General features: G+C 35.9%; 1 protein-coding gene across 1 annotated transcript in view; it reads left to right on the top strand.

Annotated features, from left to right (window-relative positions):
* ANKRD31 (ankyrin repeat domain 31) overlaps positions 1-25,787 on the top strand; it is a 146,722-nt gene that overhangs the window by 32,527 nt on the left and 88,408 nt on the right. The window contains exons 7-11 of the mRNA XM_088023646.1: positions 2,256-2,903; positions 5,257-5,528; positions 7,872-7,981; positions 14,412-14,567; positions 23,067-23,209. Of these exons, the coding sequence (XP_087879772.1) occupies positions 2,256-2,903; positions 5,257-5,528; positions 7,872-7,981; positions 14,412-14,567; positions 23,067-23,209 (1,329 nt within the window). The remainder of the gene's footprint in view (positions 1-2,255; positions 2,904-5,256; positions 5,529-7,871; positions 7,982-14,411; positions 14,568-23,066; positions 23,210-25,787) is intronic.

Genomic DNA, 25,787 nt, shown 5'->3' with positions numbered 1-25,787 from the left:
AGTGTGTGTTTCAAGGGCAAATATGTCCATTTTCATGTGTAAAATACCAATTACAATACCCATTTCACACTATTATTGTGAGAACTGAGAGCAATGATAGTTCATGGTGTCTGGCACCTCCTTGGTGCTTAATAAGTATTTTTCCCTCCTTCAACTCCTTCACAAATCTTTAATTTCTGGTTCAAGTCCTTCCTCCTGTGCGGATCTATCTCAGATGACTGGTGATCTTGACCAAAGTAATTGTTCCCTCTTGAACGATCATTATTCACTGACTATATCAGTATTTCTCAATCACTTGCATCCTATGACATTAATAGATCGTCTGAGAAAAAGGATCTTTGTGAACAAAGAAGTTTGGAGATTACTATATTTTAAAGTCTTCTCAGAGATTTTAATGTACATGTTCTGAGAAGTCTTGTGGTAAAGAAACCTGGTTAACTTTGTTTAACCAAGCATTTTTTTTTTAGCAATCATGAAAACCCTCCCCTGCCTCCTGTTCCCCCCTCCCCAGAAAACTTCTTGTAACACACTGGGCTCTTTTGTTTATGCCATTCATTTCAGTTCATACAGTGTTTTTGACATTATTTATATTTATTTAATGTCTTATGTATTTATACCTTCAGTCTTCATTTAGAAATTAAGTTCCTTTAGGGCAGAGTCCAGTGTATATACCTTATTACATCTATGGCCTTGAATTTAGTAGATATAAGTTCTTCAAATAGGAGGACTGTGACTTAAAGAATGGATAGATTCTGGTTCTTGAATTTTTTTCTAAATTCCTTTTATCTTTCTGAGCAAATTATATTTTACATTACTAATAAATATATCTTTTTAAGCTTTGTATGTTATATATAGAGAAGATAAATGGTGGCAGGCGGAAGGGAAGGGGAGAATAAAATGGTTTTCACTTCTCTTATTCAAATCAAATCAGAATACCAGAGAGCTTATAGATTACAGTGCATTGTGTCAGAATGGTGTGTCAATGGAAGATGGATTTGATTTTTAGAAATAGCCAAAAGTCATTGAAATCCATTCTATTACTTAAGGTCAAGCAAATTAACAGGGTTTTTTTTTTAAGATTTTATTTATTTATTTGAGAGCGAGAGAGAGCGCACGCACCCATGTGCACAAGTAGGGGAAAGGGCAGAGGAAGAGAATATCCAAGCAGACTCCACTGAGCACAGAGCCCAATGCAGCGCTTGATCTCATGACCCATGAGATCAGAACCTGAGCTGAAACCACGAATTGGACACAGAACCACCTGAGCCACCCAGGTGCCTGGCACATTAACAGTTTTTAATGGTAAAAAAAAAAAAAAAAAGTTCAGTGTCTTCAAAGTATTGAGACTTTTTTGAAGGGCTTATAAATGGTTTTTGAAAGCAATTTCAAAAGAGGAAGTCTAATAATATCTTGAGCATTGGAAAAATTATAAGAACAGGTATATATAAACTGTTAAGACAGTATCTTTGAAAAGTAATAGTCATTTAGAAATACAAGTTTTGTGTTATGTGTTTAACCATAATGCAGAACCATTGATTGATAGCTAAGGCTCGTAATATTTGCATAGAGCTGTGTCTTTATTTTTCTTCTTTTTCCCCTCTGATCTTCTTTCCTTTGGCCTTTTCACTTCATAGTTACATAGTGATACAGAGGTGGGGAATAAAAAGAAGGTGAAACTACACCAATTTTATTCTTGATTAATGATTTTTATAAAGTTCAATAGTAATTTTTAAATTTAATTAATTAATTAATTTAGTTTTAAGTAGGCTGTGCACCCAGCACAATGCAGGGCTTGAACTCATGACCCTGAGATGAAGACATGAACTGAGATCAAGAGTCAGATGCTTAACTGACTGAGCCACCCAGGTACCCCAATAGTGATTTTAGGCAAGGGATAATATTACAGTCATTAACTGCAATGAAATTTTGAGATAAGCTACTAATTTAACTGTTCATGCCATCTCTATCTCTTCTCTTTTCACAAATAATTTAAACTTAGCTGAATAGATAATTGGCATCTATAATTATGACCCAGCCAATTTTACTCTTGGTCCTCTGTGAATGTTTAGCCGTGTATTCAGAGTCATTAGTAATTTGGTATAGGAGTAGTAAAGAGTATTTTTATTTATGGGAGGGGAAGAAAATTGATAAAACTTGTTAGTGGTAATTTACCTAGATGATAAACTAGAAAACTATGAAGTTTTAATTTTAATTTTGGCATATGGTGTAATGACAGAATTTCTGTTTCTACACAGGAACTAAGCACAGACAGAGACTCTCCTGAAATTAGCTTTCTCTCAGGTACTACTACTAAAGTATCTGATGTGGTGGTTGTAAAGGAGAAACCATTACTAGAGCCAGAGAAGATCTTAGCAGTACCAAACAACTTTTCTGAGTCTGGAAAGGAAGCCACATTGGCCATGAATTCTGAAGAAACCAAGGATGAAGAAAGTTCTCTTAAAACTTTTGTGTCTGCCTTAGAAAGGTTTCTCACATCACCAGAAATCACTCAGGAGGAAAGGCTGTTGGAAATAATGAGTGATTTTGAACCTAAAGAGTTGGCCAACCCATTGAGCAACTCTCCAAGTTCCATATCAGTATCTTTGACACGTCACAAAGATTTACTAGAAAACACAAAGGATGATGCATTGCCAACTGAATTGTTAGCAGTCCTAAACACATTATCAGAGGGCAACGTGGGACCCATCTGTCATGGAGAAGAGGGAGGCAGAAGTCTCAGGGCTGGAAATGAATATTCTGGAGTGGAGCCCAAGAAGTCTCAGACCACTGAAGATTGTTCACAAATAGCAGAGGTGAATTTTGAGTCTCTTTGTTCTGCTCCACTCTTTGAACAAGATTCCAAGTTAGGGGAGCTGCAGGACAAGCATCTTTCACTGCAGCATGTAAGTGCAAGTGTGAGCCTGTGATTTTGCCTTTATAGTGACCTTTACCAAGTCTTCATTGCCTTTTATAGTGACCTTTACCAAGTCTTCATTGCCTTTTATAGTGACCTTTACCAAGTCTTCATATACTTTATTTTAAATTCAAATCCTCTTGGGGCGGCTGGGTGGCTCAGTCATTAAGCGTCTGCCTTCGGCTCAGGTCATGATCCCAGGGTCCTGGGATCGAGCCCCACATCAGGCTCCCTGCTCGGCGGGAAGCCTGCTTCTCCCTCTCCCACTCCCCCTGCTTGTGTTCCCTCTCCCACTATCTCTCTCTCTCTGTCAAATAAATAAATAAAATCTTTAAATTAAAAAAAAACATTGAAACCCTCTTCCCAAATATCGACACTCAGAAGATGCTTTTTGAATTTGAAACATAAACTGATCTTTCTAGAGATTCTAGGGGTAGAGTTTTCAAGGGATTTAAGTGTTGAAATAGGTAAGTTTCTCATTCAAAGACCTGAGACTTATCATTAGATTGCTTGTATATAAGAAGGAAATAATTATCTACCAGATTTTTTCCTGTTAGCTCAGAAAATCACTATGCCTATCTGGGTGCAGAGTAGAGAGGAGATATCCCACATTAATTTCTAGTTGAGGATAGAATATATGCGATTGGGCTGCCAGGAGAGGGAAAAAGTTATGCCTGGTTTCAGCAGAACTTTGCAATCTATGTCTGAGGCTACTGTCAGGTAGCACAGTTCCTGGGGTTTAGAATTCCTGCAGTATTATGCCTGGAGACCCTGCAGTGGGCTACCACTAGCCAAGTCTCTTTTTTACGTTAACAGGTTTTTTTTCCTTTTTAAAGCAATCTTATTTTTTTTCCTGACTACAATGGTAATACACCCTCATTATAAAAAAAAAATCAAACATTACAGCAATATATATATATTATATAATATAATAAAAAAAAGTCCCTCACAATTCCACATTTCAGAGATAATCACTATTAACAATTTGGTGTATCTGTCTCCAATTTTTTCTGTGCATATTCTATGTAAGTTTATATAAATGAGACTGTTATACATAATGCTTTGCAACTTTTTAAAATATTTTTTATGAAAGTGTAGTTGACATTTTGCAACTTGTTTTTTAAATTTAATTATACATCTTGGTTATCTTTGTCAGTGAACGTAGTGTACTAAAATCTTTTTACTTGCTAAATACTATTCAACTATATGGATATTTTGTGTGTGTGTGTGTGTGTGTGCGCGCGCGCACGCATGTGTGTACATATATAAATATAATTTACTTAACTAATTCACTAATGATGGTCATTTGAATTATTTTCTTTCTTTTGGCTATTACCAGGCAACTTTTATGAACATCCCTGGGACAATTTGAAACAGTTACTTAGTAACTGTTTGAAACAATTACTTAGTAACATGTTACTAAGCTCATGTTGCAAAATACATACCTGGCATAATACTGCATGCAATTCTCATAGAAAACATCTCAAAACAGACATAATAAAACTAAAAAAATCCAGAAAAAGAAAAACTAATCATGGGGATAGGGTATGAAGATTAAATTAAACATTCCAGTATTCTAATCTGAAAAGAGGTAATATAAGTAAAACGTAGGAGATTATAATTGGTATTAATAGAGTGAGCATGAATTTAGCAGGTGTTCAAAAAAAAGAGAGGTAAAGTAAAATGTGAAAAGGAGATTGATTTAGAACAAATTAAATACCCTTTTACTCAGCCATAATAGAAATACGGAACTTGTTATGCTAAAAAATTTTGCAAGCTGGATATATAAATAAGCTCAAGAAAGGTTTACATGATATATGTAAAAATATATCTTCATGAAAGTTAAATCTATAATGGATTATTAAGGGGGAGTAAGAGCCATTCATGATATACTGGTAACCTTTTAAAATCAATGTAATAGAAGTTATGTACAATTTTGTCTCACAAAATACTACTTCCTGCTGTCAAACAACAAACACTGGGCTGAACAGAGCATTGATCTGGTCTAGTATGATGTTTCTACTGTTTTTATATGTCATTTTTTGCTGCCTATTTCCTGTGAAGTTAAAGCATCCAGAGTAACCTTAGTTTTGCCCTTGAATTTTAAGGATGAATATTGATAAGAATAATTTTTACTTATGCTCTTCTTGTCTGAGGCTTTTAAAATCCGCATTGGCTTTTATTATATTTTTAAATTTTTATTATGTGGCCTGTGGATTTTTGTACTTTCATCTTATAAGAGGCATTTTTGTATAATCAAAGGATGAGATAAAACTTAATTTCTTCTCATTTTAAATCTTTTGCATTGTTATAATTATTTGTGTATTTACATCTTATTACAGACTCTAGAAGATCCAAGTCCATCTGGGCTGCAAACTTTGGTTCATCAAAATGTCACCTCTTGTGATCCACTAAATAATAAGGGAAATTCAAATTCGGTAGAAAATAAGTCTGACCAGGAACCTCCATGTGTGTTAAGGAGATCGTCCAGACTGAAAGCAGGCAGAGATGAAAAGCACACAGATGACAAGTATAAGATGCCAAAAAAGATTTTATCAAAGATACTTGTCAGTGAGAATCAAACAAATAATAACTCTTCAACTAAGAATTTCAGGTATACTCCCAAGTTATATCTCTCTCTCTGGGTATGCTACAGACTTTATAGATAATTCTATGCTTGGGACACTAGAGTCAATATACAGTTACCCCTAAGTGAAGAACTTTATTTTTTAGTGTTGTTGCCTTATTTACTGTGCAGTTATTTTTTTTTAACCCAGAAAACTCTTCTTTTTTTTTAAAAAGAGTAAAGGGAGATTTGTTGGATTTCAGCCTAATGCTAATTTCCATTCTTTCTTTTTTAAATTAAGTTTAGTTAGCATCCATCATCACACAGTTACAAAATTTTCTTTTCTTGTCATGAGGATTTCTAAGATTTACTCTCTCAACAATTTTCAACTGTGCAATATGGTATTGTTAACTACAGTTACCATGCTGTACATTCCACCCCCAGGACTTATTTATCTTATAAATGGAAGTCTGTACTTTTTGATCACCTTCACCCATTTCACCCACTCCCCACCCCCCTGCTTCTGGGAACTACCAGTCTGTTCTCTGTATCCATGAGTTTGGGTTTTTTGTTTTTGTTTTTGTTTTTTGATTCCACATATAAGTGAGATCATACAGTATTTGTCTTTCTCTGTCTGACTTATTTCACTTAGCATAATGCCCTTTAGGTCCTTTCACATTGTCACAAAGAGCAGGATTTCCTTTTCTATGCTATTCTGAATAATACTCCATTGTGTGTGTATGTACATATATGTGTGTGTGTGTGTGTATGTGTGTGTATATATATATACACCAATTTTCCTTATCCATTTATCCATCAATGGATACTTAAGTTGTTTCCATGTCTTGGCTATTGTAAATAAAGCTGCAGCGGACACGGGTGCAGATATTTTTCAAGATAGTAATTTTATTTCCTTTGGATAAATATCCAGAAGTGGAAATGCTGTATCATATGGTAGTTCTATTTTTGATTTTGTAAGGACCCTTTATAGTGTTTTCCATAGTGCCCTCACCAGTTTACATTCTCACCAGCAATGCACAGGGGTTCCTTTTTCTTCAAATCCTCAGCAACACTTGTTCTTTCTTGTCTTTTTAATGATAGCCATTATAACATGTATGAGGTGATATTTTACTGTGGTTTTTATTTGCATTTTCCTGCTGGTTAGTGATGTTCAGCACCTTTTCCTGTACCTATTGGCCATTTGGATGTCTTCTTTGGAAAAATATCTTTTCAGTGCCTCTTCCATTTTTGAATTGGATTGTTTGCTCATTTGCTATTGAGTTGTATGAGTTCCTTGTATATTTTGAATATTAACCCCTTATTAGATATATGATTTGCAAATATTTTCTCCCATTCAGTAGGTTGCCTTTTTATTTTGTTGATGGTGTCCTTTTCTGTGCAGAAACTTTTTAGTTTGATATAGCCCTGGTTATTCATTTTTGCTTTTGTTGCCTTTGCTTCTTGTGCCAAATCCAAAAAATCATTGCCCAGACCTATGTCAAGGTGCTTACCCCCTGTGTTTTTTCCTACGAGTTTTATGATTTCAGGTTTACAATGAAGTCTTTAATCCATTTTGAATTGATTTTTGTGTATGATGTAAGATCGATGCTCAGTCTCATTGTTTTACATGTGGCTATCCAGTTTCCCAAACATCATTTATTAAAAAGATTGTCCTTTCCCCATTGTATATTTTTGGTTCCTTTATTGTAAGTTAATTGACCATATATACATTGGTTTATTTCCTGGCTCTACAGTATTCCATTCAGCTATGTGTCTATATTTATTCTTTATTCCACTATTTTGCAGTTTTTGATCAATGTAATGCCACATGGCAAGTCCTGTTTTCTTGCAAAAAGCCTATCTTTTTCCCTAGAAGGTGATTAGATAATGGTATGCCAGCTTAGGGAGTGAGGGGCAAGAGACTCAGAATACTTGTAGATGACTGCTCCTAAAGGAGAGAAACCCACAGGTGGCACAAAGAAAAGGCTAGAAGCCACAAAAACTGGCATGCCTGTCACAGAATTATCTGCGGTTTACTCAGGAGCCATCTCCATATTTTAAACTGCCATGCTCTTTGGGCCCCTGGGTGGCTCAGTTGGTTAAGCATCTGTCTTTGGCTCAGGTCATGATCCTCATGGTCCTGGGATTGAGTCTCACATCCGGCTCTCTGCCCTGTGGGGAGTCTGCAGCTCCCTCTTACTCTTCCTCAGTACTCTCAAATAAATAGATAAAATCTTAAAAAAAAATAAGTAAATAAACTGCCATGCTCTTTGATAGCAGCTCAGTAAAATACCTTTCAGTTTTAAAAATTGAGTAAAAATTTAGTATGATTCTCTATGAATTGTTGTAGAGAACATGACAGTAATTTTAAGAACACATTTATGTTTCAAGAATGCAGGATCCTGCTTTAATGATTAAAGGTAAAGGGAAGAATATGCATTCAACCAGACTCAGAAGTGGAGAACAGATGGAGAGAAACAAAAAACTTGCTGGAAAAAATGGTGAGGCATATTTGATTTATTTTTTTTTAACTAAGTAACTTATAGAAACATAGAATTCTGGTACTGAAAAGGATTTAGAGATTATCTATCTCAACTTTCTCATTTTACTGATGAGGAAGTTCATAAAGGTTAAGAATTTTTCCCAGCATTGCACAGCTCATTAGTAGCATAACTAGGACTTGATCATGAACTTCTGGCTTATAGACTGGTATTTTTTCTATACTTCTATTTGGAGAGAATAGTTACAGGACCCTTTTCAAATTTAGATATGTGATCTATTTGTGGTGTGACAAACCTAGCATAAGGCTAGGTGTCAGATGTTATTTCTTTGTTCCTACAAAACCCCAAAGAATAACCTAAGAAACTATGAGAAACCATAAGAATCTAGGAAGACTGGTTAAAATATAATAGGGGTACAATTGGCAAAATTAAAATATGGATTGTAGGTTAAATAACAATACACCATTGTTAAATTTCCTGAACTTAATAATAATTTGGTTATTTAAGAGAATATCCTTATTTTTAGAAAATATACACTTAAGCATTAGTGAGTAAAGGGGCATGGTGTATGTAAGTAATTTATATATATGTCTGTGTGCATGCAAAATACTAACAATGGGCGAATCTTTTGTTCTGTCTTTATAATTTTTTTGTAAGTCTGAGGTTTTTTTCCAGATAAGACATTTAAAAAATTCAGTGAACTGAAATAAGACAGAAATAAATACCTTTCATATGTAAGTATTACCCAGTTAGAAAAATATAGGAGAAAGTCCCATTTATAATAACTATAAAAGAGAAAATACCTGCTTGTATACCTAATAAGAAATGTGCCTTACCTGTAAGAAGAGAGTTGAAAATTCTGCTGAGGGACTTAACAAAAAAAAGAGACTTGAATAAAAAGAAGAACTTTACTCTTGACCATAAGTATTCAGTCTTGTAAGAAATTTATTGCTCCCTAAATTACTCTATAAATATGTGAAAGCTCAATCAAAAACAGATTTTTGTTTATTTGCTAATTCGTTTGCTTTATAAAGCTGGAGATTAGTTATGAGAATGTTATAAAATGATACTAAATATTGAAAGACTAGCCTAGAAAATTCTGAAAAATAAAAGCACAGGGAGAGTGGAGAGACAAGAACCTGCTGTACATAATATAAAAGCAAAAGCCATAGAAATTAAAATAATTTGGTACAGGCACAGGAATAGACAGATAAATTGATGAAACAGAATAGAGTTTAAATGTAGAAGCCTGATACAGTGTGAATTTTGGGGAAGATATATAATAAAGATGGCATCTCAAATTGGTGGCAAAAAGAAGGACCAAGCAATAAACAGTAAAAACATAAACAAAACTGGGTGGATACCTATAACATTCCTTATACTAAAATTAATTCCATTTTGTCCAAAGATTAAATGAAAAAAAAATTCTAGAAGAAAAATAAGTGAATCTTTTTGTAATCTCTGAGGAGGAAAAACCTTCTTAAAAAATGACAAACCCAGAAGCCAGGAGGGAAAAGAATGATAAAATTGACTACATATATTTTAAGAAGATTGTATGGAAAAATACCCTAAAGAAAACCAAACATTGAGCACAGAAGAAATATCAATAACACATAACAGGGGTTAATTGCATTCACATGCAAAGAGCTCCTACAAAACAATAAGGAAAAAGAAAAATGAGTACATGAACAAGCAGTTCACAGGAAAAAAATATATACATACATACATATATATATATATATATATATATATATATATAAAAATAACTGGGACGCCTAGTTGGCTCAGTCAGTTAAGCATTTGACTCTTGGTTTTGCCTCAGGTCATGATCTCAGGGTCTTGAGATCCAGCCCTGCATCAGGCTCCTTGCTCACCTTGAGATTCTCTGCCTCTCCTTTTCCTCTCCCTCTACCCCTCCCCTTGCTTGCACACACTTTCTCTCTCTCTCAAATAAATAAATAAATAAAATCTTTTAAAAAATAATTGAAAGGATTAGCATCTCACTTATGATTTTAAAAAATGTAAATTAGGAAGTACAGTTTTCACTAAGAGAATGTCAAATGTTTAAACACTTGAGAATTCCCAGTGGCAAGAATATGGAAAAAGTAAGCAGTCTTTTATGTTGTTGGTAATAGTGTAAGTTTGCTCAGTCTTTTTTTTTTTTAAGATTTTATTTATTTATTCGACATAGAGCAGGGGGAGGAGCAGAGGGAGAGGGACAAGCAGACTCTGCACTGAGCACCGAGCCCGACGCAGGGCTCAATCTCAGGACCCTGAGATCATTAACTGAGTTGAAACCAAGACTGGGACGCTTAACTGACTGAGCCACCCAAGCACCCCTGTTCAGTCTTTTCACAGGGCAGTTTATTTAGATTCTTCAGACTTTTAAGTCACAATTCTTGAATTGGAAATTCTACTTAAAGGGATTTATTCTAGGCATACCAGGGTGGCTCAGTTGGTTGAGTGTCTGACTCTTGATTCAGCCCAAACTTCTAGGCCCAAAGCCTTTTGGATTAGTCTGCTTAGGCTACCATAACTAAATACCACAAACTGGATTGCTTAAATGACACATTTATTTTCTCACAGTTCTGGAAGCTAGAAGTCCAAGATGAAGGTAATAGAAAATTCGATTTCTGGCAAGACCTCTACCTGGCTTGCAGATAGCCGCCTTCTCTAAGTGTCTTTCCTGCATATGTGGAAAACTCTGAAGTCTCTTACTTTTTTTGTAAGGACACAAATCCTACTCTATTATGGCTTTAACATACAAATTTTGAGGGGATGGACTTCAGTTCATAACACCTTCAGTGGTGAATTCTACAGGCATTTAAGGAATAAATAATACCAGTTTTCCACAAACTCTTCCAAAAAGTTGAAGATAAGGAAATACTTCTCAATTCATTCTGTGAAGCTACTAATAAACTGAAAACAAAATCGAAGACATCACAGGAACAGAAACCTACAGATGAATATGTCTCATGAACATAGATACAAAAATACAGACAAAACTTTAGCAAATCAGTTTCAACATTGTATAATACATCATGACAGAGTTGGGTTTATCCCAGGAATGCAGGATTAGTTTTACCATTTGAAAATCAATCACTGTAATTCACTAACAAGCTAAAAAAGAAAATCATATTACCATCTCAAGGGATGTCAAGAAGGCATTTGACAACACCTCACATGTCTTACTGGTGAAACTCCCAGCAAACTAAAATAGAGGGGAATTTTGTCAACCTGACAGAGAGCATCTACAAAAAAAATACAGCTATTATACTTAATGTAGTGAAAGATTGAATGCTTTTCCTCTAAAATCAGAAATAATGCAGGGGATATCTTCTCTCACTATTTCTGTTGAACATCATAGTAGAAGTTCTAGCCAGGGCAGTCAGAAAGAAAAACAAATAAAAAGCATCCATGTGGGAAAAAAAGTAAAACTGTGTTTAGTCACAAATGACATAATCATCTATGAGAAAATCTGATGGAATCTATAGTAAAAGCAACTATAAGTGAATTTTGCATAATTAAAGGATACAAGGTCAATATACAAATACTAATTATATTTCTATATTCTAGTAACATTTAGACAGTGAAATTTGAGACCATAGTATCAAAAATATGAAATAGAGATAAATTTGACAAACTATGTAAAAGACAGGTACACTGAAACTTACAAAACATTATTCAGAAAAATCAAAATTTAATGGAGAAAAATGGGGAGATACTACTTTGTTCATCAGTCAGAATACTCATTGTTTTGGGGGGGCTTTTTTTTTTTAGAAAGAGAGAATTCCAAGCAAGCTCCACACACTGAGCAGAGCCCAACACAGGGCTTGATCTCACAACCCTGAGATCATGACCTGAGCCAAAATCAAGTCAGACATTTAACCAACTGAGCCACCCAGGTGCCCCAGACGATTAAATTTTGTTAAGATGTTATTTCTACTCAGATATTATCTATGAACTCTACACAATCCCAATCAAAGTTCCTGTAGGGTTTTTTGTAGAAATTCATAAACTGGTTCTAAAATTCATATGAAATGCACAGGACCTAGAATGGTAAAACAGTTATGAAAAAGAACAAAGTTAGAGGGCTAATACTGCATTATTTTAAGAATTATGTGACAGGACGGGGTGCCTGGGTGGCTCAGTCAGTTAAACATCTGACTCTTGATTTCGGCTCGGGTCATGATCTTGGGGTCATGGAATCAAGCCTCTCGTTGGGCTCTGCGCTCAGCGTGGAGTCTCCTTGTCCCTCTCCCTCTACTCCTCTCCTGGCTGTCTCTCTCTCTCATTCTCAAATAAATAAATAAATAAATAAAATTTAAAAAAAAAATATGGCGGGGCACGTGGGTGGCTTAGTGGGTTATGCATCCGACTCTTGATTTCAGTTGAGGTCATGCATAATCTCAGGGTTGTGAGATGACTGTGTTGGCTATGGAGCCTGCTTGGGATTCTCTCTCTCCCTCTCCCCCTGCCTCTTCTCCCCTTCCCCACTCACATGTGCACACTCTCTCTCTTTCTCTCTCAAAAGAAAAAAATGATATGGCTATAGTCATCAAAATAGCATGACATTTCCATCAAGATAGGGAAATAGATCAATGTAATGAGTTCAGAAATAAACCCTCAGTTTTGACAAAGGCACAAGGCTTTTGTAGAGGAGAACAATTAGATATCCACATGCAACAAAATGTTATTGAATGTCTATATATTTTAAAAATACTGAATTTTGTTTTGGCCTACAAGTTACTTGAAGATCAGATTGATCCTTTCAAAACTTTTTTAAAAACCTTGTTAGGTTTGATGTAGGCTTTACTATATAGCTAGTTTAGCCCCTTCTACTAAGACATGACCTGTCAAGGGTCTCTACTAATGCTCTGGTTGTTAGCAAAGTCTCTCTCCTCAGGCTGTCAGGAATGTAAATGTTTCCCAGGCCTGCGTGATCTCTCAGGATTGTTATTTTATAGTTCTTGGGTAGTTGTTCTTGCCCAGCCTCAGGAAGACTCAACCTACACATATGAGCATTTTAGTATTTAGATAGTGACTCAAGGAGTCCCTTTTATAGATTTCGGCACCTGTTCTCTCTTCCCTCATTGTACCCTACCGTGCAAAATCTAATCTCCCTAGCCTCCTGAAACTTGAATCTCTATTTCCTCAGCTCAGCAGGATCACCTTGCTATGCTTGTGCTATATTCTGGAAAGTGCCTTCAGGCAAGAGTGATCTTAGGGCTCGCTCTCTTGTTTCTCTTCTCTGGAAGGAGTCATAGATCCTAATTGCCTGTTTTCCAGTGTCTAAATTTTTTTACCCCATATATTTTGTGTAGTTTTTTTAGTTGTTTGCAATGCAAGGGCAAGTCGTGGCAATTATTTAGTCATGATTGGAAGTGAATGGCTTCTATATCTTAGTTTTCATTGGAAAATGTTGTATTCTTAATTTGTTATTTCTACTAAATTATATAACTAGCAAGTACAACTGGCAAAGTAAGAACTACTTTTTTTTTTTGGTAAGCATACAGTTTATCTGGTAGGAGCAGAAGGCTTTGTAGTCTTGAGTGGGGGAAGATAGGTTCAAATGTTCAGAAGTTAGTTTGTTTCACAGTGGAACTGATTGGAGGGTATCTAATAAAGGCAAAGCAGATAAATTGTGATCCATTGAAAAATGTGCTGCTGTACTCAGTTACTTTTGTGAGATTTTAGGATGGGGCAGATTAGCTAGATCAAAATTAGAAAAGCTATAGTCATAATTATTCTGAAATTCAGGAAAACCACATGAAGTAGTATCCATAAAAATTGACAGAATTTAGAGTATCTAAATAAGGAATGTCAGTATTTTAGGAGACACAGTGGAGAAATGATACCTGATATGTATAACCTGGGAATCTATTTTAATTGTCTATTTTCTGGCTTAGGAAAGAAAACTATTGTACAGATCAAGACCATATTTCTTTATTTAATTGTGTGACAGCTATTTGTAGCAAAGAAAGAAATTTAGCATTCTTTTTTCTGGCCTCACTGGGTTAATTTCTGTATCTTCCTTATATACTTCTGAGATTTTTCTCCTCATGGTGTTAAAACACATTTTGGTACTATAGTATTTTGTTGGGTTTAATAATACTTAATTCTAGATTTAAATAATCCTTTTCACCAGAACTTTTAAGAAAGTAATGTTAGTCTTCTCATGTATGCACTTTCATGGGGTTTCAATAAACATAAACTGCTTACATGATTTATAATGTACTACAAGTATTTTCAAACTAATGATATTTTTCTTTTACCTTTTTGCATGTAGATAACATTATTGTTGGGTTTATGGATGAAACACTCATAATTCCAGAATGTTGACTGGATTCATTCTATTACCTGTGTTCTTCCTGATTTTTAAATAAGGATTATTACTTTTTGTTTTCTTTTGTCCATCCCCTCGTTTCAGAAAAAATGAAGAGGAATAAAGTATCTCTATCTAGCATTAACCGTAGAAACATTTTTGGAGAGAACTTACTGTATCAGGCTGCTCTGCATAATGACATTGATCTTGTTCATCATTATATAATGAAAGGGGGAAATGTTAATCAGCCAAGTTATGCTGGTAAGTTGGGGTTAACCCACAATTATCTTGGGAGTGGATTGTAGTTTCTGCTTAGTCACTCCTATGAAAGTATGACACAGTGGATATAAGGCAAGTCTCAAAGAGAAAGCTTCCAGGTAATTTTTCTGCTTAGGTAGCTGATCACCATCATCTCCCAGGGAAGTGGTAAGGTCGGGAGGGAGGGTCAGGAGAAGAGCATTCTCTTTCACCTTCAAAGATTTTGCCTGCCCAGGGCCCACCAGGTGGGCCATGTGCAGTGGCCTTACACAGAAGGATGCGGTTCCTGTGGCTGACTTGCTGGGTTTGCATGGGCATTGTTACTGTGAGACTCAACTTTGAATGGAAGAGAAGTGAGCTCAAAAGCTGAAAGAAGCTGATGGTATGCTGAGCTGTGGGGGAAACTGAGATAACATGGTAGATGTACAGCAGGGGCAATGGCCAGGGATATGGAGAGAAGAGAGTATAAGGTAGAGATGGTGGGGCAGGGAGCTCAGAACATTCTTTCTGCAAGGCTGGATCTCTAATACAGTCTTTTTTGTGGAGAGAAGCTGATGTTCTTCTGGACAAGAATGATTCCTTAAGGACACTTAAGTACGTAAGGCACTTAGCAGCACTGGGCCAGTCTGGGTAGTGCTTTTATGTGTCCATACTTTTACTAGTGTTTCTAGACTTTATGAAACAGTGTGAAAAGTCTTATGATGCGCAGGAGTGAACAGCACAGTCCATGGACAAGCTGGTGATTACACTTACTTTAGCAAAGCCTGCATTTATGTGATAATCAGGGTTTTAACAGGCTGTTATTCTAAATCTCATACCCAAGTGAACCGCCAACATCCTGTAACCCTCAACCTTGGATCCTTATTTGCTAGCCAAAGCACTTGCTTCCTTGTGAAATGTGTGGTACTTGCTGTTAGTCTCTATCTGCTCCTTAAGTTCAGGAGTAGCTCTACATGCAGCTAACTTTACTTTATGGACTTCCCAAGAATCTCTTAACATACTTATTTTCATTAGCCATTTTCTGTGCCGTTGTTAACATCCTTGGTGTCTCTTCCCTGCTTGTCTTCAGCAATTTATTGTGCACTTTCTCCTCACTGCCCTAGATACTTCTGTGACCTTAATGAATTTTTTATCCTTAATATACTTTCCTGGCTTTTTGAACTCTTTTGTTCTCTACTTTTCCTTCTCATTTTGTATCTTAGCTCTGATCTTTACTTCTGGCTATTCCATCTTATAAAATTGCAGAGGGTAGTGTTTTTAAAGACTTGACTACAACCATTTTCATCAGAGTCACCTTCAATGTTTGTTTAAAATGCAGTTTGTTTAAAATGTTTATTTCGCCCTCCAAAACACACACATGCACACACACACACAGTCTCACAATTAAAATCTGTAGGTTAAAACCTTGAAATCCGCATTTTAACATATTTCCCCAGATGATTTGTATTCTCAGTGAAGTTCAAGAGCTACTGGCAAGAGATGTATGACCTCCATGTAATATACCAGTTCATTGTAGTGAGCTTTTACAGTATGCCCCTTATGTACCAGGTATTATGAAAACAGAAAGATAAATATACTAGAAAAGTTTAAATATGTTCTGTGATACAGTCCAAAAAAGGATAAGTGCCTTTTGAGAAATTCTTAAGATGTTACAATAACAGATCAATGGTCTTGTCATAGGTAACATTTGCATTATAAGTCCTCATTTGCATCTTATGGTATCTTTGTCTTTGATTTAAAAAAACGATTGCAATAGTTCATCTATCAAAAACAAAGGTGAAACCAGGAAGTAGGCTGAAGAAACTCGGAATACCCAAAAACAGATCTCATTAAGCTTCATTGTTAAAACCCTCTCAGACCAATGCCTTGAGCATTATTTTACACAGAATTCTACCTGATTCCTAAGTCTCTGGCACATTAGAATGCAAAGAAAGGTTGGCACAGTCCAGGATATTGATAATAGCAAGAAGTTTAACAGCAAGGCAAGAGACAGATAAAAACATAAAAATGAGAGGCCACGTTGTTGAGGACTGTATAATGCAGAAGAACGTGAACTTACACCTCTGTGGGTGTTAACAGTTGCTACATTAGAGCTATAAGTAATATTATGATCTTTATTAAAATTTGTTATTTTCACTTTCTGGGAAATTTATTATCTTATGAAGCTTTAGAGAGATTTTCTTTAAGATGGTTAAATTTTTTAAAAAGAAAAAAATTGTTAAGGATCTTCCAACTTGCAGATTTGGAAGATAATAAAAGATCTGTTGTAAAATGTGATCCATCTTTATTTTGAAGGAGTGGTTTTATAACACACAAGGAGTAATCCCCAGGGGAGGGGAAATTCTTTGTACGTTTGATTTCTTTCTGCATTATGTAGCCATTTCTGGTCTACAGTGGCTCTGTCTACAGAATAAAGATCCTTCTGGCTTTGTCAATGTTGGGAATTTCTTTCAACCTTAAGACTGATACTAATTAGGGGCACGTGGGTGGCTCATTCAGTTAAGCATCTGACTCTTGATTTCGGCTCAGGTCCTGATCTCAGGGGTTCTGATTGCAGGGTCCTGGGATCAAGCCCCGAGTGATCCCCTTGTCGAACCCTGCATCGACTGTCTTCTCGCTCAGTGGGGCATCTGCTGGAGATTCCCATTGCCGTCCCCCCACCCCATAAATAAATAAATCTTTAAAAAAAAAAAGACTGATACTGTTCATCACTGGGTCATCCTTGCTTGGGTCTCACTTAAAGTGGCATTCATTTTTTACTCCTCCCCTGAGCCCCCACTGTTTATTCTGAATTACTGACATGCAGTAATTCTCTTCTTTGGGAATTTTCTGCAGTGAATTTAAAATAGGAGACTGGTTTTCCACTTTACATTTACCTTGTCTTTTAGTCATTCTGGCTCAGGGAAAACAAAACTAATCTTTTGTTATGGTTTTCTCATTCCGATAGCAGTTGTTTTTGTCCATTTTAGGAAACTAATTTATATTGTAGCTTAAGCAAAACCTCAATAAGGAAAGGAAGTTTCCTAGGAGGAAAATCATCATCTACATTTCAGAGTTAATAACTTTTGGATTTCTGACATTTCATTTTTCATCCTAGACTGGTGGCAGATAATCAGGTTAACCAGTATACGCACTGATAAGCTAATTTCCACAGGTCCCGAAACCTAAATTAATTTTTATCAAATACTATTGGAGGGAGATAATTTTTATATTATGTTTTTAAAAATAGGTAGTCCTTAATTGGTTATGTTTTAAAAGTTCACATGTGAGCTATTTATTTGAAATTTCTTTTAACATTATGAAAAATTTTAAACATACTGAAAAGGTAAAAGAATTCTACATTAAGCATCCAGATACCTGACACCTAGATTCTACATACTTACTTTTACTGCATACTTACTATAAAGGAAAAACACTCATGTATTTCTTTTCTACTTATATTCATAACACTTCTGATATCAGATGTGTGGGATTTTTGATACATCAAGCAATTCTCCAACACCTGCAATGTAGTTCATGTCTGACTAACCCAAATTAGTACAGATCCCACAGGTTAAGGGATCAGTCAGCCACCCCTACTTCAGAGGCCAGTCACAACTATTAGGTCCCTGGGTTACCTACAATTTCTGTTCAACTTGGCTACAAATTGGAGGTTCCCACAAATCCCTTCTTCAGATTTGATCTTTTCCTAAAATAGCCACAGAACTCAGGGAAACACTTAATGTTTACCATGTAAATTTATTATATAATAAAGGATATGACAAAGGATACAGATGAATACCCAGATGAAGATACAGAGTGAGGCAGGGGGGAGTCCTGGAGCACAGGAGCTTCTATCCCTGTGGAATTGGAGTATGTTACCTTCCCAGCATGTAGATGTGTTGACCAAACTGGAAAAGTTCTCCAAACTCCAGAGTTTGGGGATTTTTATGGAGGCTTCATCGTGAAGTCAGGGCAGGGGACAGGGGGACATAGAGGTGAAACTTCCAAGTTTCTGATCATGACTTGGTCTTTCTTATGACCAGCCCCCATCCAGGAGCCCACCAAAAGTTGCCTCATTAGAACAAAAGATACTTCTGTCACCCAGGGAATAGCAAGGGATTTAGGAGCTCTGTGTCAGACACTTTTATCACTTAGGAAATTGCAAAGCTCTTGGGGCTTCTGTATGAGGAACTGGGGTGAGAGACCAAATATTAGAACAAAAGATTGTCCTAGCACCCCTGTTTACAAGGGTTTAGGAGTTCTGTGCCAGGAACCAGGGGGCAGAGACTAATAAATATTTATTATTTCATTCCTATCCATCTTTAAATCTCTATCTGTCCATCAATCCATCTTTATGTTGATGCATTTCAAAGAAAGTACATTTTACCACTGAACACCTCAGCATTAATATTTGAGTTCAATAGTTTTTTTCTTTTTTGAGGTAAAATTTCCATACCATAAAATGCAGATCTTAAATGTGCTGTTTGGTGAATTTTGACAAATATATTCACCTGTGTAACACAAACCTCTATCGAGATAGAATTTTTTTTAAAGATTTTATTTATTTATTTGACAGAGAGATAGCACAGATAGGCAGAGCAGCAGGCAGAGGGAGAGGGAGAAGCAGGCTCCCCACTGAGCAGGGAGCCTGACGGCGGGGCTCGATCCCAGGACCCTGGGATCATGACCCGAGCCGAAGGCAGACACTTAACTAACTGAGCCACCCAGGTGCCCCTATCAAGACAATGTTACCAACATCCCAGAAATTTCCCTCATGCCTCTTTCCAGTCATTCCCCACCCCCACTCTCTAGAAGCCACTATTGTTCTGATATTTCTCTGATATTTTTCACTATTTCTTATAGTTTTGCCTCTTCAGTATTTCACCATTAAGCATGATGTTAGACGTAGGTTTTGTAGCTGCTCTTTATGATATTGAGGAATCCTTTCCTAATTTCCTTAGTATTTTTATCAGGAATGGATCCTGGGTCATGATAAATCATCCTTTTATATATTGCTAGATTCAATTTGCTACTCTTTTGTTAAGGATTTTTGCATGTATGATCATGAGTAATATTGGTCTGTAATTTTATTTTTGTTGTAATGCTTTTGTCTGATTTTGGTTTCAGGATTTGCTAATATTTTGTTAAGGATTTTTTTGGTAACCTGTGTTTGTAAGTAATATTGGTTCATAATTTTCTTGTAATGATTTTGGTTTTGGTATCAGGGTTATGTAGACCTCATAAAATGAGTTAAGAAGTATTCTCTTCTACTTTCTGGAAGAGTGTGTGTAAGATTGGGGGTTTTTTCTTAAATGTTTGACAGAACTTAAAGTGAGACTATGTGAGCCTGTAATTTTTTGTGGCAAGATTTTGATAATGCACATTTCTCCTATGTGTGAGCTATTCATATTTGTTTCATCTTATGTCAGTTTTGGTAAGCTGTACTTTTTCAAGGAATTTGTCCTTTTTATCTAACTTATGGAATTTATTGGCATAAAGTCATTTATAATATTCCCCTATTAGTGTTTTAATATTTGCAGATCTTTAGGGATATTTATATTTCATTCCTGATATTGCTCATTATCTCTCTTCCTTCTTTCCTTTTTCTTTTTTTTTTTCCTTCCTTCCTAAAGTAGTTTAAGCTAGAGGATTATCAATTTTACTGCTTTTTTTTTTTTTCCAAAGAACTAACTTCTGGCTTTAAATTTTTCTCTCTTATCTGTATTAAATGTTATTAATTTCTGCTTCTTTTGACCTCTACTTATTTTGGGTTAATTTTTTTTCTTTAGCTTCTTAAGGTTGAAAATAAGGTCACAGATTTTTATACATTTTTCCTGCTGTAGTCATTTAAAGCTTTAAATTTCCCTCTAAATACTGCTTTTGCTGCATCCAACAGATTTTACTATGTTGTATTTTCATTATCATTCACTTTGAAATACTTTTAATTTCTTGTATGATTATTTGTTTGACCCCAAGATTATGTTAGAAGTTGTTAAATTTTTAAATATTTGAGAATTGTCCAGGTATCTTTCTGGTATTGATTTCTAACTTAATTCCTTTTGATTAAAGGATATACTTTCTGTGAATTTGATCCTTTTACATTTATTGAGAATTGGTCTAATGCCTAGTATATGGTCTTTCTTGCTTACTATCCCTTGTGTACTTGAATGATTATTCTTCAGTTGTATCCAATGTTCTATAAATGTCACTTAGATGAAGATGGTTGGTAATATTCAGATCATGTCTGTATTTATGGATTTTTTTGTCTAGTTGATCTATCATTTTATGAGAAGAGTGTTGAAATATTAACAACTGTGATTGTGGATTTGTTGATTTCTCCCTTTAATTCTGTCCCATTTTTGCTTATATTTTGAAATTTTGTTATTAGGTACATACACAGTTGTAATTTTCATGTCTTCTGATAAATTGACCTTTTAATTATTATGAAATACCTCTCTTTATCTCTGGTAATATACTTTGTCTTGAAGCTACTAAATATGATATTAATATAGGCATCCTAGCCTTCTTATATTTCTTGTCTATTTGCTGTATCTTTTTCCATCCTTTTATTTTCAACCTATCTATGTCTTTTTATTTAAAATTTATTTCTTGGGCACCTGGGTAGCTCAGTCAGTTAAGTGTCTGCCTTCGGTTCAGGTCATGATCTGAAAAAAAAACTGTAAATAGTCCCAGGATCGAGTCCTGCATTGGGCTCCCTGCTCGTGGGGAGTCTACTTCTCCCTCTGACCCTTCCCCCTCTCGTGCTTTCTCTCACTCACTCTATCTCAAATAAATAAATAAAATTTTTAAAAATAAATAAAATTTATTTCTTATAGACAGCATATTCTTATAGACAGGTTTTTTATCCATTCTGACAATCTCTGCCTTTTAATTGGGGTGATTAATCGATTTTCATTTAATATAAAAGGTTGGATTGAAGACTGCAGTTTTATTAAATGTTTTTTGTGTACATTATCTTTTTTTCCCCTCTCTTTGTCTTTGCATTATTTTGTAGTAGTTACTTTGGTGATTGAAATATACATCTTTAATGTTTCAGTCCTTTTGGAGTTAGTATGTTAATATTTCTATAAAATGTAAAAACATTGACCACATCTGCCTTTTGTACTATATATTTAACATCTATATACGTTAATAACACCAAAATATAATGTTATAATATTCAATTTAAACAGTCACATGCGTTTTTAAGGAAGTTTATAGGAAAAAAACTCTATTAACCATTTGGTACTCTTCATTTCTTCCTCAAAGCTTTCTAATTATTAATATAGGATAAACTGCTTTTATAACATTTATAGGAATGGGTCTTAAGTGGAGTGGTTCTGCCTTTCAGGGGACATTTGGCAGTTTCTGGAATCATTTTTAGTTGTTACAACTGGAATGGGGGTGGGGTGCTAGTGGCATCTAATAGAATGCTCAGAACCACAAAGAATTATCCACCCCAAAATGTTACTGCTGAGTTAGAGAAACCCTGGCTTATGGAGAAGGTTCTGGAAAGAGTTAGTGAAATACACTTTTAACATGCAACTTTTAGGTTTTCTTTCATCAATCCTATGATTTATTGGAATTTAATAAATATAACTTATACCACTGTCTCTGGCTAACAAGGATAAAGGATACTTGTCTGTATGACTGGTTTTCTTAAAATAGTGGTGTTAGAACTACTATAAATAGGGGTGCCTGGGTGGCTCAGTCAGTTAAGCATCTGACTCTTGGTTTCAGCTCAGGTCGTGATCTCAGGGTCCTGAGATCAAGCCCCACATCTGGTTCCGTGCTCAGCATGGTGTCTGCTTGTTCCTCTCTTTCCCCCTCTGCTTCTCCCCACACTCTCTCTCTCTCAAATAAATAAATAAAATCTTAAAAAATAACTGTAAATAGCTTTTTAAAATAAGGAGAAAAGAAATGTATGTTTTTGAAGTAACTACTATAGTAACTACTACAAAATAATGCAAAGACGGGAAAAAAGATAATGTGCACAAGAAACAATAAAACTGCAGTCCTCCATCTAACCTTTTATATTAAATGAAAATCGATTAATCACCCCAATTAAAAGGCAGAGATTGTCAGAATGGATAAAATTTGAAGTGACTTCTGTGCATTCCTACTAGCTGGGTTACTTTAATGGAAGTACCTTGAGCTATAAAGTTTTTTTCCTCTCTTCCCTCCAGGAAAGTAGCCTGCAACTAGCATTCTCTGTGAGCTAATAATGACTCCCTTACAGCCTTTTTATTTGAGTAGGGCAGGAATAGTTTCAAATATTTTTCTTCTTTAAAAAAAATTTTTACTTCTTTTCATATTTTTTCACAACTGAGTTGGTAGGAATTTGATTTGGTCCTCAGATTTATTGAATTCATCTAATAATACAAGTTATTTCATGGTGAGATTATCTTGTCTCATATAATCAAAATATTTTTAAAGAAACAACATAGAGTTTTTATTTTATGGGCAAGCACAAAACATTAAGATAGCAAACATAAATACCATTTCCTTTTTGTATAATAGGTTGGACAGCACTTCATGAAGCTAGTGTAGGAGGATTTTATCAGACAGCAAGTGAATTATTAAAAGGTGGAGCAGATGTAAATATCAAAGGAATGTACCAGATCACTCCCCTACATGATGCTGTGATAAATGGACATTACAAGGTACTGTGATGTTTTTGTTTGCAAGCAAATACTACATTCTGCAAGTATTAAAAATCTCTGGAACCTATCAGTTTTAGGAATTCCATTTTAGTTCATTCTGCTAATAAATAATCAGAATATGTAATAAAATTTTACTGTGTGATAGATTTGTTGTTCCTAATATGGTAGATGCCATTTTACATGTTACTTTTAATGAGTACAGATCATGTTTTGGTTATACATAGTCTCTTTTAAAAAAACTTACACTTCTTTAAGACTCTTTCAGTATGGTGCTTTATAGGTTTTACCAGAAAGTTTCCTGCTTGTAGAGTGTTACACAGTGATGTCCAGTCCTAATAGGAGGCATCCAGCTTTATGGACACTAATGTCACTTTCAGAGTCCACATAAGACCTGAATCTTTTGGGTTTAATGATCAGCCAGTATATACTAGCATAGATGTACCAATGGTTAAAATATCAAAATACTGTAGTTCCATACAAATTGGTTAATAGTAGCTGCAATTAGGATGATTGATGGTAATATTAAGTTAAGATGATTGATCCCAGCACATACAGTTTATTTCAGAAGTCATTTAAGCTCTTAGCTTCCCAGATATTTTTCTGGTCTAGGCACCATGCTATAGGACTGAGGCACTTGCTAAAAATATCCTGTTATTTATTTCAGGTATTGGAAGTTGTCTCTGGCTTCAAACTCCTAGGGTAGGAAAGGGAGCTAATCAGCTGGGCTCAGGAAGTTATGTTCTTCTCAGGAGAAATGCCTGACAGGTAGAGCTGGAGATGGCTGCCTAGAGCCACAGGCAGACAGAGCATATCCATTCCTAATGTGAAACAATACTTTAGGAAAGTTTAAGCTGTTTTTCCTTTTTTGATAATATATCACTTGCTAGTAGGTGGTCACCCCTGCACGTTGTAGAGAGGGCTTGGGGGAGGGAATTCTGCTTGGGACCTAATTTAATGGCCAGAAGAATGCAGGCTTGGACAAGTGATGGTGTGAGCCCTCTCTGTCCTTTACCCCCTCTTCAAAGCTGGCCTCCATTAGAAAAACCTCTCCAAAGCACTTCTTCCTTCTACTCATGGTAGAAGTTGTCTGCTCTTCAAGTTGTCAGGGCTGACCTATCCTAGTCAAGAGCCTTTACCCCTTTGGGCAAGGTAAGCCCTGAGCACTGTAATTTTTCCTTGTTTCTTTCTCAGTTGTTCTTTTGTCCCATCCAGTAACTTGGCTTTAGTCAGTTTCTGCCTCATGGGTGACAACTGGCTGTCTCCTGTCTGGCCTTTCCAGATATGTAGCCTTATCCTACTCCTTCAGTGTAGTAAAAGGGACCAAAGACACATGCCTCTGACTCCAGAATCTAATTTCCTCACTACTTACCTTACTCCCACTTGTGTTCTTGGGACTTGTGTGCTTCTGGCACTGTGGCATGTCCTGACTGATGGCAGGAGAAAAGAGAATGACAAGACAGAAGTGGAAGTCTCAAGAACGGTCATGAGAATTAAAAGCTGAAACCCAGTGAGGTGGGGTGAAAGCACTGTCTTCTTCATTGCCTTCCCATTTTATTTAGCTGGGGGGAGCCAAAAAGTTTCTTAACCCAGTCCAAGAGAGATTTCCAAAACTCCAGGTCAGTTCTGGACTGACTTAAGAACCAAAGCCTTAAGAATCAAAGTAGGGCAGGATATTGTTTTGGAAGATGGAGTAGGGATGGCAGGAGCATCAGATGAAGATTGAGGCTAACCTTGAGGGAATCTCTTATGTGATGCAAAGATGATCAGAAAAATGGTCTAGACCCTGAATATTGTATTGCTCCCATGCCTTAGTTGTCACAGGACTCAGATGTCAGATAGGGAAGCCCTGGGAACCTGATGCTGGACTAAGCACCTGGAGAGTGTGAACTTCTTAAATATTCCAGAGTTGAAGAAAATTGAATATATGTTGTCTTACAGGAATCGACTTTTATACTAAATTATGGGAGATACTAAAAGATAATACCCTATTTTTTAAGAAGTAAAAAGCCATTAATATTTACAGTAGTCCAAATCTTTAGAGACAGAGAGAAGATTAAGAATGGAAGGTAGAGGGGCGCCTGGATGGCTCAGTTGTTAAGCATCTGCCTTCTGCTCAGGTCATGAGATCGAGTCCCACATCAGGCTCCCTGGTCAGCGGGAAGCCTGCTTCTCCCTCTCCCACCCCCACCCCCGCTGTGTTCCCTCTCTCGCTGTGTCTCTCTCTCTCAAATAAGTGAATAAAATCTTTAAAGAATGGAAGGTAGAGAGTAGAGAATGGAGAGTAACAGGTCATGGTTAAAGGGTTTCTTTTAGGGGATATTAAAATGTTTCGAAATTAGGGATGACTAGGTGGCTTAGTGAGTTGGATTTCTGCCTTCGGCTGAGGTCATGATCCCAGGGTCCTGGGATCAAGTCCTGAATCAGGCTCCCTGCTCAACGGGGAGCCTACTTTTCTCCCTCTGCCTGCCGCTCCCCCTGCTTGTGCTCTCTCGCTCTCAAATAAATAAATAAATAAATAAATAAATAAAATCTTTAAAAAGAAATGTTTCAAAATTAGATTGTAGTTATAGTTATACAA

This window comes from Eumetopias jubatus, unplaced genomic scaffold (genome assembly GCF_037043125.1).
Source record: "Eumetopias jubatus isolate StellerSeaLion01/CBP00866 unplaced genomic scaffold, mEumJub1_p1.0 scaffold_5, whole genome shotgun sequence".
NCBI lineage: Eukaryota > Metazoa > Chordata > Mammalia > Carnivora > Otariidae > Eumetopias > Eumetopias jubatus.
This window is presented reverse-complemented; position numbering and strand designations above follow the sequence as displayed.